A 15507-nucleotide genomic window follows, 5' to 3' on the forward strand; every position below is an offset into this window, starting at 1 on the left:
TAAAGTTCAAACGATTGTAGTCGCAGATAACTGCAGATATTTAAAGGTTGATCTAAAGTTGATGCTGTATGTAGGGCTCGCGAGCAAATTACATAAAGCGCGCTAGCGATCAATTCTTATTTATTTTTTATAAAATCATTTCGATTAAATATAAGCAGTATATTTTGCAATTGTGGTTTTGTTCTTAAAGAAGTGTAACCGACAACATCTGTTAGTATAAAATGATAGTTGATTTCTGTAACCTTGGATATATTTAGTTAAATGACGTCAATATTGAAATAAACAATGACGTCATAACTTCTTAAGTGTTCTGCAATATGAGCGTCATGTTTTAACTATGCAATGTACTAGGCAAATGTAAAAATTATGCATTTTTGTACAAAATGTTCTCAAATTTTTCCTTGATCTACGAATAATACCTTCAACAGAATGGATGAAGTCGTTTGAAATTCGTCATTTTCGGTATCCAGTTTATTCATATCGTATAATTCCGTTGACTACAGACTTTTCGTGCTAACGAATAATTAATAAGGTGAAATCCGGACATTTGAACCGTTTACCTTAGGCAATGCGAAAATTGCCTAGCATTTTTGGTTGAATAGGAATAGCCTACATTATGGCGATTCCGAAGATAAATTTGGTAATGAAGTCCATATAATATAGGGTGGGTTTCGGGGATTAAACTTCGTAGACTATAATAAATTCGCGACCGAACGAAGGTGCCATTTGGTAAATTACTGGGTTTTATATATCAGTTAATTGATGAAGTCCAAAAACTTCTTTCTTTATGAACCCCTGACGATCAATTCTAGTTTCATGATTGACACGATTATGTTAACTTTAAAGTGTATGGTTAGAACAAGAAATGCATTACGCAATTGTTTATTTAAAAAATAAAAATGGTTGATTTTTCTTCCTTATGGCATATATGCCATGATTGTTGCATGCCTTTGACTGGAACCTGCATTGCTTTTTGGTGGGATTTTTCAAAGAATAAGACGCGCAATGACTTACAGGGTAATCCCGACCGCAACATTTCGATTGCAGTTGAACAGATTTGAAAAAAAACACAACAGCGGTTTATTTTGTCTTGACATCGTTATGTGTTCGCCTTTTGATGCTTAAGTAAAGAAATGCCGCCGCAATATTATTAAGTATTTCTTGAATGCCTGTTTATATCAGATAAGATTGATAATTTCTGAATTGATGAACTTTTTCCAATACTACATCAAGCTCTATTATAAGATCTTCTTTCAAAAGATAAAGACATAAATAAAACTTAGAATCAAATTGCAATATCATTTAAAATAGAACGTTTTGAAGAACCGTCGTATTTCATGCCCGACTGAAGATAAAAATGATAATAGAAACTACAATTACCAGTAATAAGCAAACAATAACCCAGTAGATGCTACCAAAGTAATATGTGTTTACCAAGTATCAATAAAATACGAACCTATTTATTCTGAAACTATTAATTATTTAACGGTTTTAAGATAATTTTGTGTTTCAAACTTATTTCAGAAAAAACTTTGTATTATTGCTGGCTTTTTCACGTGATGGTTACTGAGACAATAGCTCGTTTACCGGTGCAACAATGTGTTTACCAGCACAACAGTGCGTTTAACCGAAATTCGTTAACTGTTTATAACAAAAGAATATGAATGCTGACTCATATGAAGCACACCAGGCGTAAGCATAGTACGCTCAATAGAAAGCAGTCATATGAAATAATAATGCAATACCTTGGGTATTAGTATTACTCTGTTCGAAAAAGAAAGTATTTCCATCGCGAACCGAGATATTTACTTTCCTTAAAAAGTTTTAATTAAGTAACCTGTTGCTTAATGTTATGTACTATTGTGTTAGTCTAAGTGTATGTCTTATTATTTTCGCCCTAGATTTTTTTAAACTGTCCGCCGTCAATTTGTCTAATTCTCGCAATTTCGCAATAAAGTATTTTACTTTTTATGTTTCTTTGCAAAACACGACATGGCAAAACTCATCCACCATTAATGACTTAATTTAAATAATATGAATAATCTAAATGTTCGTTACGTATTGATTATGTCATGTCAGGATCAAGCCAGAATGCAGCTTAATGCGCGGGAAAACCTTTATAAACTTTGAAAAAAAACAGAGCAATTTCGGTTTCGGTCCCTACGTTTGCTCATTTGGTATTGGGGTTATGTAGTACCGTTACTATATTTTGAAAAATATTCATCAATAAATGTGACCTCATATGCGTTTGACCTTGATGTTTTTTAATTAAACACACTGGACTGATTATCAGTAAATGCCATCAAACAAACTTGTCAAATTAAATTAACTAGAGCTATCACAAATGGAATGAATACCACCATGGCACTAAGTGTTTCCCTGCAAGTTTCACAAGGGACCAGACACTAACTATTTTGAGCCAATGTGAAATATTAAGGCATATCTGCTTATGTATACTGAGCCACAATCCTTTCAAATGAGTAGATTATGTGCAAATCATTGGACTGGACTCAAGGTGACGTGACGTGACGGACACAACTCCTGTTTGGTTTCCAGTTCGGTGTATACATTTAAAAATAGAGCGTTCAGTAAGTGTTCTTGTTTTGTCGTAGGGAAAACATTCATTTTCTTTTGCTTCAACTGTAAAGAGTTATGACATTTAGAATATCAAAATACCAAACCATACAATATATTTATATATATTGCAGCGTCTCAATCACTAACTTACCTGCTGGCTTGAGATATATATTTTCGACAAGATCCTTGCCAATTCCATTGCTAACCGAAATACTGTACACGCCGTAATCACCAGTCTCGATATCCAAAATGGTCAAATTACTAGACAACCCTGTCGTTTTTATTTCATACTTCCCGGGGAAATTTGATAACTGAGCACAAGTTGTCTTGCATCTTTTCCAGACAAACTGTGATGGACTAGGGACCGGATACGCAAACACAGTGTACTTCAATGCTACTTGTTCGTGATGTCGGGCTGTAAATGTCAACTGTGTATCCTCGCCAGGTGGACGCCTTGGTTTGCCTGGAAATACATTTCTCGATTACAAATTTTCTGTTTCTTCTCCAATGCACATAATATGTTTCCAAAATTTTATATAAAATATGTTTTGTGTTAGATTGTTACAATTAACTGCATTTTAAAAAATACTATTTATCCGATAATCATTTATAATTCAATATCATAAATTGCCTTCATTATTTTGTCAAGTAAGTAGCTACTTCTTGTATAAAAGTCGTTTTCAACTTACAAGTTACAAGCAACTTCAAGTTCTTCCTCGAAGGAGTGTCGGTGTTAAACTCATTACTGCCATCACAAGTATACAGCCCGGCATCCCAGCATGTAAGGTTTGCAATAGTGTATTCAAGCTGTGTTGAATTATTGACGGATCTCCTTATTTCACCTTCCTTTCGAATATTGATGGATGCTTGAGGATTGCTATCCACAGTGCAAGTAAACTTCACATTGCTGTACTCTGATTTGGTAACGTTGAAATTTCCGATGTGCTCAGTAACATGAAAGTCACTGACGACAGATTTATCTGGAAAATATATTTCAGAATTGCCGGTAATGATAAATATTGATCACTTAAATGTACATTTTGTGTATAGTACAATTGAAGCTAACCCCACGTTAAAACGCGGGACCTGTCCTCAATATGTGAAACTTTGTATGACGAAAGTGGGTATAATTCGGTACATACATACATACATACATTTAGTCCACTAAGCTACTAAATGGGAGACGGGTTCAAACATCCATTATTTTGAACGTACATATTAATTATTATCTGCTTTTTTCTGCCTTGAGCGGATATTACAACTCATTAATAGTATATTCATTCTCCAACTTTGATGGTATTGGGTAAAAAAGGTTTCTCTACATTGTGCATGTATATGAGTATTGTCTTATAACGTTGTGTATTTCTCGTATATTGTTTGTTTGAACATTGCAAGTGTGCATTTCAACGTGATACAGGTACATTTAACTGGCCCAGTGTTAAATGAACCAAGTATGTTGCACCAAAGCTACCCATTATAATATATAGAAAAAAAGAACAAAAAAAAAGCTAAAAGATGAAAATATTTATAATTTTCCATTGACCGTCATCGTAAGGCATCGAAGATAGTTGTCTGATGAACAGTAATCAGCACTTTAGTTCAATATTGCGATGATTTATGACAAGTCATTTTGAGAAATATACATTCATTTGCGGAATAAAAGAACAGACGCAAACAATAAGGAAGGGAAGTACAAATTAGCCAGAAATCCGCCACGGATTGCCATATCCCCCGCAAAAAATAACAGCTGAAGAAAGTAAAGTGATTACTACAAAAACAGGGGAAGTTATAATCACATGTTGCAAAATAAAGGTATAAAAAGAAACAGAAAACAAGTGCTTTTAAAATGCTAAAAGCAGGGTGATGAATTGTATACACCACACTCTACTTTTTTACGATTAACATTCAAAATTCGCGATGCCGAAGTCATTGGGACCTCAGAAAATACTTCGAGATAACGAAATTTCGATATGATCGGAATACAAAGTCATGAGTTATTTAATGCAACAATTAGACCAATAAGATAATGTTCGAATTAACCAGGACATTGAGATAAGAGTGTTCAACATATCGAGGTTGGACTGTTTTGTTTATTAAGTTTGAATTCGAAGTCTTAAAGATATTTTGAATTAAAGTTATCTCACTTTAAGGGAATTTATAAAACGAACGAAACGCAATAAATGATGAAAGACTTAAACAGGATGATGGTTCATGTACATAGCACTCCTTCTTAACGAGATGTATCTGTATATGAAGTTTTAAAGGACTATTTCAAGGACTGTTTTTTGGATGATTGCTCTGGACAAATAGAAACACATGCAATTATTTACATATTCAAATATGCAAAAGTATTCAGTAACTCTAACTGTACAAAAATGTGCATATGCAAATGTCATCATTTAGTTTATCTGTGTGTAAAGTGTCAAGTCAATAGTTCGAAAGTTAATGGAGTTATACTCCGGACCATACGTAAGTATCAAACATATAGTGAAGGCGAAAAACATGTAGAAAGTAAGGTAGATATGGTTTAAGTACTTGCATAGTAACATGTTTCTCATTCTAGTCATTTAACTATCCAAGTTTCATTTAAATCCCTTCAGTCATTGTTTGAGTTAGTGTCAAAAACGGTCAAAGTGAAAGAGTAGATAATTCAACAATGACTGTAGCTAGGATTTTTGATCTTCCCGCTTCCACAATTTAATCTCCGGATAAGAATGTGCCGGAATAACGTACAGACTGAAGAATTGAAGGTCGGACGGACCATTCGGCGACTTTACGCTCGCTCTTCGGAGAGCACAAACATGGTCTTAATTGAAGTATCAGTGTATTGAACCTTTTACTAAGTGACTTTGTTACTTCGTTTAATATGTATGGGTTAAATGATAAATTTTGGAGATTACTTTTTTACTAACCTACGGTCGGACATGACACACAAGTTAACAAGTTGCGTATACAAAGACACACCTCATGAAAACTTGGTGGACAAATGGGCCTTTATGTTTTAATAAGATCTGGCGAAAATTTGTGCTAATAACCCACAAAATGACTAGATATAACCCATATTAACATGAATTCAGAAATAGAGACCGGTCAATGATTATGACAATTGATAAAATATTTTTGGACAATACAATTATGTACACTGTCTTCAAAATGTTTGTTCCGACAAGTGACGTAGACTCAATATTTGACAATGTTAGTTTAATTTAAACATATTTTTATTAACATGTCTATATAAATATATATATAATAATAATAGTCGACGTACACATTAAATACAATGTTGAAATACTATAGCGCTTAAATATAAGAAAGCACATGTTGACGAAAAATGACGTCCGAACAAAATAGCTATCTAAGATCACATTTTCATAAGTGAGTGCAAGGTATACTTATACTTTTACATACACTGAACATTAAGGTGCAAGGTTCCGCTGTGATTTCCTGTCAGGCCGGGAGATCCAGTTGGCGTCATGTGGTTCGTAGCGGTGCACGTATAAATTCCGTCGTCCGATTTCTGCACAGAGGTGATACTGACAATCTGGCTGTTCCATTGTCTTTTGTCAATTGATCTCGTCCAGACAAAGGATGTTTTAGCAGGATTTCCAGAGACAAACGGACATTTGAAGTTTAAATCTCTACCCCTTAATATGTCATGGGTCCCCGTAGGTTGTACTTGAGGACCAACTACAAAAATACAAATAAAACTTATCAGTGATATTCATCTTTATATTGAACAGCATTAAACACAAATTTGCAATCATTGCTCCAGTCTAGATTGCTTATGCTATACTAGTTAGTACCATGTTGAAGACAAAATACGTACATTGCTTATATGCTAGTAAACAACCTACATTGAACATCCACTGAGAACATTGTGTTGCCAGTTCCTGTTTCCGTATTTTCTCCTGTGGGATCCATTGTGTTTGTAACCGTCAGAGTGTACTGGCCTTGGTCGGCGGGGTGCTGGACATTGACCAGAGATAAGCTGGCTCCAGACACTTGTCCACGTCCAGGAGTTGACCATGTGTACGAAATCAAGGGCGGGTTGGCGGAACTGATGCAGCTGATGTTGCGGTCTATGCCTTCCACGAGTATAGCAGTGGTCGAGATAGAAGTCCCGCCTATGGTACATGATGGTGCACGAGGCGAATCTACAGATATAATAGGAAAATATGTGAACAATGTATTCATAAGTGTAATCTGAGTTGGGTTGGCTAGCTCTCCCTCGACTTGTTAAGCATTGGTTTATTGCAACATGTTCCTTGGAACCACTAATATACATCATACATGATATACGCAAATGATATTTTGGGAGGCCTTTGAAACAATGCATATAAATTCTATTTAGTACACTTATATTACTAAAGCGCATCTTAAGAGTTATTTCTATAAGGACAATCCTGTGATGGACCAACGGCAATACTGGCTTCTTTAAATCAGCGTGATGCAATGAAAACAATAAAAGTTGTTTGTCTATATACATTCATTCACTATGCATCTGTTCCTGTCGATGTTCCTGGCGATGAACATAAATTTTAATTACTTTTACGATTCTGCGAAAATGGGATTACTTTTTGTCGTTCGGGTATACATTGTAAATATAACAGTTCAAGCGTTACTTACGCATTAAACGCGTGCCATTTTAAAAGTATTACGTATTGCAGATCAATGATAATGAAACGTTAACATTTGTCACCATGTTAAGGAGTCGCTTCGATTTACTTTACTTAGACAGAAGCTTTAAATTTACATTCATAAGCACAAATAGAAGTCGAGTTGTGTATGAAAAACATTTTATAACTCAAAATAAAGAGAACAGTTGTTGCACATGATCAGTGCTGTCAGATAAAGTATACAAGGTATTTACATTGGTGTTTAATTCATATGCATTGAAATAAATTTCTAAATTTAGAAAAAAATATATATGAAAATAAGAAATAATTTCGGATTCAATTTCTTGCATTTCGTAAACTACAAGTAGTAGAAATGAATTATCTGTATAATCCGACAAACTTCACATAACTACAATTTGCCAGCAGTTATAATAAATTGAAAGCACTCGGCAAATATTCCCAAACCAATAAAGTTCGGAACATTTAGTCGAGTCCACTTCACTGCAGAACAAAATAGGTCAAAAACGATTAATTATATATTACCATGTTACAGCCCGTTTGATCTTAATTTGAATAAAAAGGTATTTAAATTAATTGTTCAAGAGAGTAAAACTACTATTGCCGTATCTACAAAGAAGTCTATCTGAAAAATATGGATTATTGCACGATCGTTTGACCTCACTTACACAGAACTTGAAGGTTTATGGTTGCTTGTCTCTTTTTTTCAACCGTTGTCCCTCCAGTAGGTGACAGCATGTTCATTGCTATACACGCGATATCTCCTGTGTGCGCGGTCTGCACGCTAGCCAGTGTTAGCATGGGTCCACTTTGTGAGCCTCTGCCAGGGAAAGTCCACGTGTAAGTGGGGCTCGGGTTTCCCGTGCTGCTGCAGGTGAGCGTGATAGAACGACCGGATATTACCCGTACAGGGTAGGTTACTTCGGAATGCTTATAGAATACTTTCGGGGTCAATGGTTTGTCTGTAAAAAGAGTTAAAGGGGAAACCGTTAAGATAAACAGGGTAATGGTGGCCATCCGGACACGATCTGTGCAAGAATGTTATATAGGACCTTTTGTAGGATACTTTGTTTACATCTAGTATACGTTTTATTAGTAGTATATGTTTATTATATTGTTTCTCTCTACGATACAGTATTCAAACATCTATCGATAGGGAAAAGTATTAACGACTGGTATGAATACTAAATGTAAACGTGATTAATTAGCACTTTTTTATATACTTACAATTACGGCCCAATGCGTTAACACTTTTAATGTACATTGAATTAAATGCATTTTATAGATAAAGCCATACATTATACAATTGATAATTTATTTTGTTACTAACTAATGCAATAGGTTGTCGCACAGCGGTAAAGCGTAAGATCTGTTTTCACCAGTAATTATACTTGTGAATTCGATTTTGTATTGTTAAGTACATATTTCGCTTCCTGTTTTTATAATGGACATGATAATAATCTCACCACACAGTTTGCCCTTGGGCATTTGTTAAAAATGGGTACAGAATTGGCATCAAGCAGTTATGCAAAGATGACAAAGTTGTTATGTTTAGCACCAATACAAAAGTATCAGTATTTGTCAGGAATCTTGGGAAATTATATATTTAGCGAATAGGTATCCATAGCCGTTTCATCCATTTCTCAATAGACCATAACATTGTGAGAAATGAAAACAATCATAACAGTATTTATCTTTACTTGCATAAAAGAGCGTGAATGCACAAACACATACGAAACCCGTGATTAAAATGTTAAAGTGTTTCAAGAATCCAAATAAGTCTTTAACTTCGTAGTTTGATACGGCTATTTACAACCAGAACAACTACAAATATATCATGTATACGGAACATTATTTCACTTAATTCCCGCTGTTGTTTGCTAAGCAATGCACGACTAATTTATAACAGAAGTGACTACAAGTCAAAGCAACACGTACTTACACTGAACATCTAAGACAGCGCTGGATGAGTAAAGCCAATCCCCGCCGTTGTTTGCCCTGCAGTATACGCCCACGTCATGATCGTTTCTCTGCACAGTCAACGTCAGTTTACCGATAGTCACAATAATAGTACCACTTGCGCTAGTGTCTGTCTCTATCCCGGTAGTTATCGGAGTGTCATCCGCCCTGTCCAGTGTACCGTTATCCTTGTACCACTCCACGGAGGCCTGGGGGTTCCCGGCAGACGTCTCACATCGAAACTGCCTTGTCGTGTTGTTTATGACGGAGACGGAGTGGTCCGATGGTAATACCATAGACACCGCAGTTATACCGACTGTAAACAAACACGTAACACTTATACGAATTCGTATCCGTAAGTATTGACTGTAATAATCGGTTTGTTTAGATTTATAAATAGTAGATACAATATAGCATCTACTTTAGTGTATAAATGCTACGTTTTTTGTGTTGACGTATAAAAATATTTGAAGATAGAAAAGAAGTATTAGCAATCGGAGAAATGATATAAGTCTTCTCTGAAACAGATTGAGGACATTACGTACATGGTAAAAGTAAATTAAATCTGCGACGTTAACATAAATCTTTTGTTATTCTATCGGCGAAAATGACTATGTCTGAGCCTCATTACTTGCGACAAGCGCTACTTTTTAATTGAAGACCTACAAACTTAAAAAAAAAATGTCAACTTATGAGTATTATGCAAATAAAGTTTAGATATTGAAATGCATCGTAAAACATCAGTTGTATAAAGCTACTAACGAGGTAACGAGGTAAAAGTTCATCACTGGTTAATTATTCTTTTCAAGCTAGTCAATATCAATACATGTAATATCACACTATTGGACTATAAAGTACATCATATATACATGTAAAGTTGAGATATTTCTACTTTGTGCGCACCTTATTGACATAAATGGTTTAATAAGTGTAGGTTTTTCGTTTTTTATTAACAAAAATATGTATATTTATGGAAAGTTGAGTTTTATCCATTTAAACCATTGCATTCAGAAAAATGCAATTATCTGTTTAATGACACTCTTATTCAAAATTAATATATGTTAAACAAACATAAATTTTGAGTGACAAACCTTTACTTACTAAATAATGCATTTATGAAAAATATTAATTATTAACAAGATTTTAACCGTGTATTTAATAGCGGAAAACGCAAAAAAAGATTGGTGAGTGCTAACAGATTTAGTGCGATCTATTTTCGTATAATAAGGAAGAAAAGCCGTGCTTTTTGCAGATTTCTTTCAAATTTAACTCGTATCCTACTTAAGAACCATTGCCTTCGACATTTATTCATCCTTTTTGGTATATTAAAACAATTGAATTAATTGTGGTAAATCCTTTTCGGGAGTAAGAGTGCATCTTTAAGATTACATTAAAGATTGTTTTTTCATGGCAGTACGATACTTAAACTGATAAATGCACTGAATAAGCATTAAATAAAGGTAACTTTAAAAAAAATCCGTTTCCGCAATATTTGTTCATCATGAAGTTCGAGGAGTGACATAGTGCTCACAATATTTTAAAATATACAATATGTAAAGTCGGTCCTAATTAACGCCTGTAAAATTCAAATTAAACACCTTAAAACAATCATTTACTTAAACATACATGTACTAGGAAAGTGTTCACGAAATTATTTATTCGCATTGTTTTCAAGTTCAGAAGGCGTTCATTATAAATTAGTGTCCGAAAGGGAATTGCTTCAGCGAAGATGGTGATGTATGACAATGCAAAAAAATAGGAAATTTATCGCCATACTAGCATACATGTTACAAAACTCATTTAGTGCTGTATCGCCAATAAAAAATAAAACACTCAGTGCCACGTTCAACAGATGTCATAACCATGCTCTCCAATATTTTTTTTCAAATATAAACCAATGCTTTATTTCTACAGCAGTCGTTCTGATATTTTCTCAGCTATCATAAGTCAGTCGTTGACACATAATTATTGAACATAAAACTCTGAATTGTTTCCTTTTGTGTTAAGAACTTTGAATACAAATTATGCCCTGCATGTTTATGCAACAAATTATACGTCGTCATTGTGTAAATATGTTTTCTCGAGACCGTTCGTTCGAGCCTCAAGACGGGTGCATGTGTATGCAACGAATGATATGCCATACATGTCGTCAGTGGGTAAAAACATATTTGTCGAGACTAACCTTTTCTCTAGTGATCACGAAGAAAAATGTCTTTGTTCTTATTATTTTCAATTATTTTTGAAAGTGTATAATGCAGATCAATTTCGTTTGGAACCGGACGTTGACAAGCAAAACCAAATGTGTACACTTTATTACCTCCTGTGCTCAACATTTTATTTTTTCCATTCTTAATTAATTTCTGCTTGAACTAGTTTTTCGGGTTTCTTTCTAACTGTTTGCCATAAAAATATGGTGTCCCCTCAAAACACCTGTCTTTTTTTCCGCATTCCCTCGATCACATTTGGTGACCTCGTGATACCGGGAAACCGTTCGCATAGAACAATGTAAAAAACCAAGTGAAACAAATGTCTGCATTGATATTAAATTCATCTGCCTACGAAGAACAACTCTGCCGGCAAACGGGTTAAAATTCAATTTTAATTCAAAGTTGAAATTTTGTTTTGAAGAAATCTTTAACTATAAGTTTCATTTCAAATTCTGTGTTGAAATGATTCCCATCTTAGTGTTTACGCTCATGTCTCCGCCAATAATATTGCCGGACTAATACTTGTTTAATCATTTGTATTAGCCAATACTCAGAATATGACGAAAACGCCCGACAAAATACCATTAGGTAGTTGATACTTATTTCTTTTAGCTCGATTGTGATGGAAGGTGGTAGCTTATAGACTCAGTTTCAAGTCCGTTCCCTGTGTAGATACCACCACTTACGTCCATGTTGAGCGGCCATGAGAAGGTACTCTTAGTATGGATCTAAACCACAATCTTTTGGTAACACTATATAACTCTCACCATCATGAATTGCTTCTATAAGGTTGGTTGTATTGAAGTTCTGGCATGCGCACCGACTAGTACAGCTACATTTGTGCCAACACTAAAGAAGCCGGTTTATAATTGTTGAGTATAGATAAGATCAAATATATATATTGATATAATATAAGTTTGCACACTTTGAAGAACAAAAGCGTAATCACCATTATATATTAGACTTTGGTCACTGACGATCACGAACTGCATCCGTATAATTCATCACTCGCCGATGTTAATAATATTTGTTTGTAATAAATATCAAGTTGTGTATTGTTCATTTAAGCATACTTATCTCGGGCTATCGCTTGATATCGGCATTAAAGATCATGTTTTTTTATGTTAAAATTAAAGATTGTATTTGTATTAATTGATCTCTTCATCAAGTGCATCAATCGGGAGTTTGTGCAGATTAAAACTTACTGTTGTATTTTTTACTAATTTCTATATACTTTCCAAATGGAATGGTTATTTACTTAACATATAAAATGTGCGTGAAGTTAGCACCGTAGCACCGTATCACCATATCACCGCGGCGATGCGGTGCTAACACCGTATCACCATCGAAATCAACACAATAAGAGCATTAATCTCGAGGAAACATGTATGACTCGTTCTCGCAGAAACGAGCAAGGGGACCATAGGGACCTATGTCACTGTGTAGCCGAGACCTGGCCCTAGGTGATGGCACATGTGAATACCCTAGGATTTTAGGCAGGCTATGCGGGATAGGGACATGAACTCGATTCCCAATGCCAATTTGGCCCATATTCAGACACGGTTGTGATGTGGATGCCTTAGAAACGAGCAAGGGGACCAATGACACTGTATCCAAGGGTTACCTGGCGGTGTGAAACATCCGGGGAAACTGTTAATACTACGAGGATTTTAGTCTGGCCCCGTCCTTAGCCCAACATTGTGCGTATATGGGCAATATAAGCCCTACTGACCCCTACCATACATGTAAGACTCGTTCTCGCAGAAACGAGCAAGGGGACCATAGGGACCTATGTCACTGTGTAGCCGAGACCTGGCCCTAGGTGATGGCACATGTGAATCTCCTAGGATTTTAGGCAAGCTATGCGGGATAGGGACGAACTGACCCGAAAATTTGACCTAGGGGACATAACGAGTGTAGCGATGAACTAGGCCACGAGGCTTACTTTATGATCTGTTTATATCGCTCGAGCTGTTGTACTGAGTAGCCGAAAATAGAGATCGAAAATCGAAAGCCATTTTCGGGACTGACTGACCCGATAATTCGACTAAGGGGAACCATAACAAAAAGTGTAGGGATAAGGTTGGAACAAGGCCTATAATATAACCTATAGAGATTTGAGGAGCTTTTTTTCTGAGTTGTCAAAAATAAAACATGAAAACTCGACTACTGGGAGATTAACGAGAAGTGTAATGTTGAGCATGATAATACGCTCTCATGGCTCATGATCTAGGCATTGACACGTTCGCTTGAAACAATCATAGTTATTGCCATTATGCTAGAGTGGTCGGCATTTGGAATCGCTTCAACCTCACATAGGCCATTGTATTCGGAAAAGTCTGGTTTGAGCGAATTTAGCACGTGAACATTGCCTTATGCCTCAATACATTGTGAAGGCTCATGTTCGAGGCATTCACGACTGTATGTTCAATTACCATGGGTATTGCCACTATGCCAAAGTGGTAGGCATTTGGAATCACTTCATCCTCACATAGGCTATTAATCTGGGAAAACTCTGGTCTTGGCACATTGAACGAGCACATGAACATTCCTTTAAACATCGCTAAGGTGTTTGAGCACACAACATGGAAATCCCGTAGCCATAGAGAAAACGTTATTTTGGTAAATAAAATGTAAATTATTTGTAAACAGTGTATTTTATTGTATTTTAACAAAAGTTTTGAAAAGTTTTGTCAAACTACCAAAACGAGAGGGAAGAAAACGCACGTAGAAAGTGTATAAAACTGCATTTCAGGAATATGCAGTGATCTATTCTGCTTGGTAATGGAGAATACTGCGTTGGAGATTGATTAACACCGGCTTGCAGACATCAGGTTTAAAGCTTAGCTTCAGATTTGAAACTGAGGGTGTGTCTAGCACAGTTTCGAATTAAAATTGGCTTTATATAAGAAACAGTCGGAACATAGTCACTGTTCAACAAAAACATTAGCTTTATATTTTTTAGAGACAGATATTGCCGAAATTGACCTTTAATGCCTCATAGATAGACATTTGGGATCCCCGACCCGCATCTTACGATGAACAATCGAATGATGTCCAAACAATTGACTGCTACCCAACATCCGTTTTACGGGGGCTACACAGGGGTAACATTTGGGATGGTATAAGAGGTACAGGAGAGTAAACAGTGATTAATTACAGGGGAAAAGAGGGTTTTTCGGTAAGAAGTGTTGTTGGGTATCCTATATGTTTACGTTTAGTTAAAATTAGGTAGCATTACCTTTATGTTTAAGTCTATAAACATATGTTACATATATACAATATATTTCTTGAAGAAAATATATTTAAAAAATATGGTAACATTTTGCAAACTTATGAATGTGTTAGTATCCTTTCCTGAATGTGGCCATTTGAAGCGGTAATTTATCAAAGCCAGTCATAAATAAGCATACATCAAGTATATAAATATGTATTTATCACAAATCAGCATTGCTATCCGGAATACGACATTATGTAACGGTAAACAGCTTCACCGTATTCCGGGATAGTTCAAAGCCCTTGTCATGTGTATGCATTACAAAATGCACAGTTTTAGAATTCTTCTAGCCGCGAATTCGTTTAGGGGAGATCATATTTTTGGCTAATATGGAAGACGTCATATGCCCAATGTGACGCTATAAATTTAACGTTTCATGTCCATATAAATATGCAAATATTACACCAAAGTACACAGTTCAAGACTGAATTTAGACAAAATATTTTAGTGTAAGAACCCTCAATCCCCTTTATTCATTTATGCACCATATTCTGGGCTTCAAGGAGAAGACAGATCAAGACTAAGTTGTGACCCCTAGGAAATATCATATCGTGGACCGCCCCTGACTACCATTGCAAATCTGATTGGGGTACCCTCAACCTCCTTTATAATTTTATAGTTTTATAATTTTACATACTTTGGGATTCCATGGAAAACGGTTCACACCCAAAGTTGTTATGTCAAAGAAAGTGTTAATTTATTATATTTTAAACGTATTGTTGCCAAATGTGTTTCATTTTTACGTTTTTAAAAGTGATTTCAAGTGGCTGATCGTTTCCCGCGTTATTGTGACGTCATTCGAAAAAATATTTCCGGTTATAGTTGGGTCGTTATATTTACAGAATGGGTAAGA

The 15507-nt window shown here is 35.4% G+C and overlaps 1 protein-coding gene across 7 annotated transcripts in view; it reads right to left on the reverse strand.

Moving 5' to 3' along the window:
* LOC128233401 (hemicentin-1-like) overlaps positions 1–15507 on the reverse strand; it is a 67743-nt gene that overhangs the window by 29586 nt on the left and 22650 nt on the right. For all 7 annotated transcript variants that reach the window (XM_052947066.1, XM_052947065.1, XM_052947061.1 and 4 more), the window contains exons 3-8: positions 9154–9486; positions 7880–8173; positions 6432–6731; positions 5986–6264; positions 3267–3557; positions 2729–3040 (exon numbers count right to left, since the gene is read on the reverse strand). In XM_052947066.1, the coding sequence (XP_052803026.1) occupies positions 2729–3040; positions 3267–3557; positions 5986–6264; positions 6432–6731; positions 7880–8173; positions 9154–9486 (1809 nt within the window). The remainder of the gene's footprint in view (positions 1–2728; positions 3041–3266; positions 3558–5985; positions 6265–6431; positions 6732–7879; positions 8174–9153; positions 9487–15507) is intronic.

Source organism: Mya arenaria, chromosome 5 (genome assembly GCF_026914265.1).
Source record: "Mya arenaria isolate MELC-2E11 chromosome 5, ASM2691426v1".
NCBI classification, from domain to species: Eukaryota; Metazoa; Mollusca; class Bivalvia; order Myida; family Myidae; genus Mya; species Mya arenaria.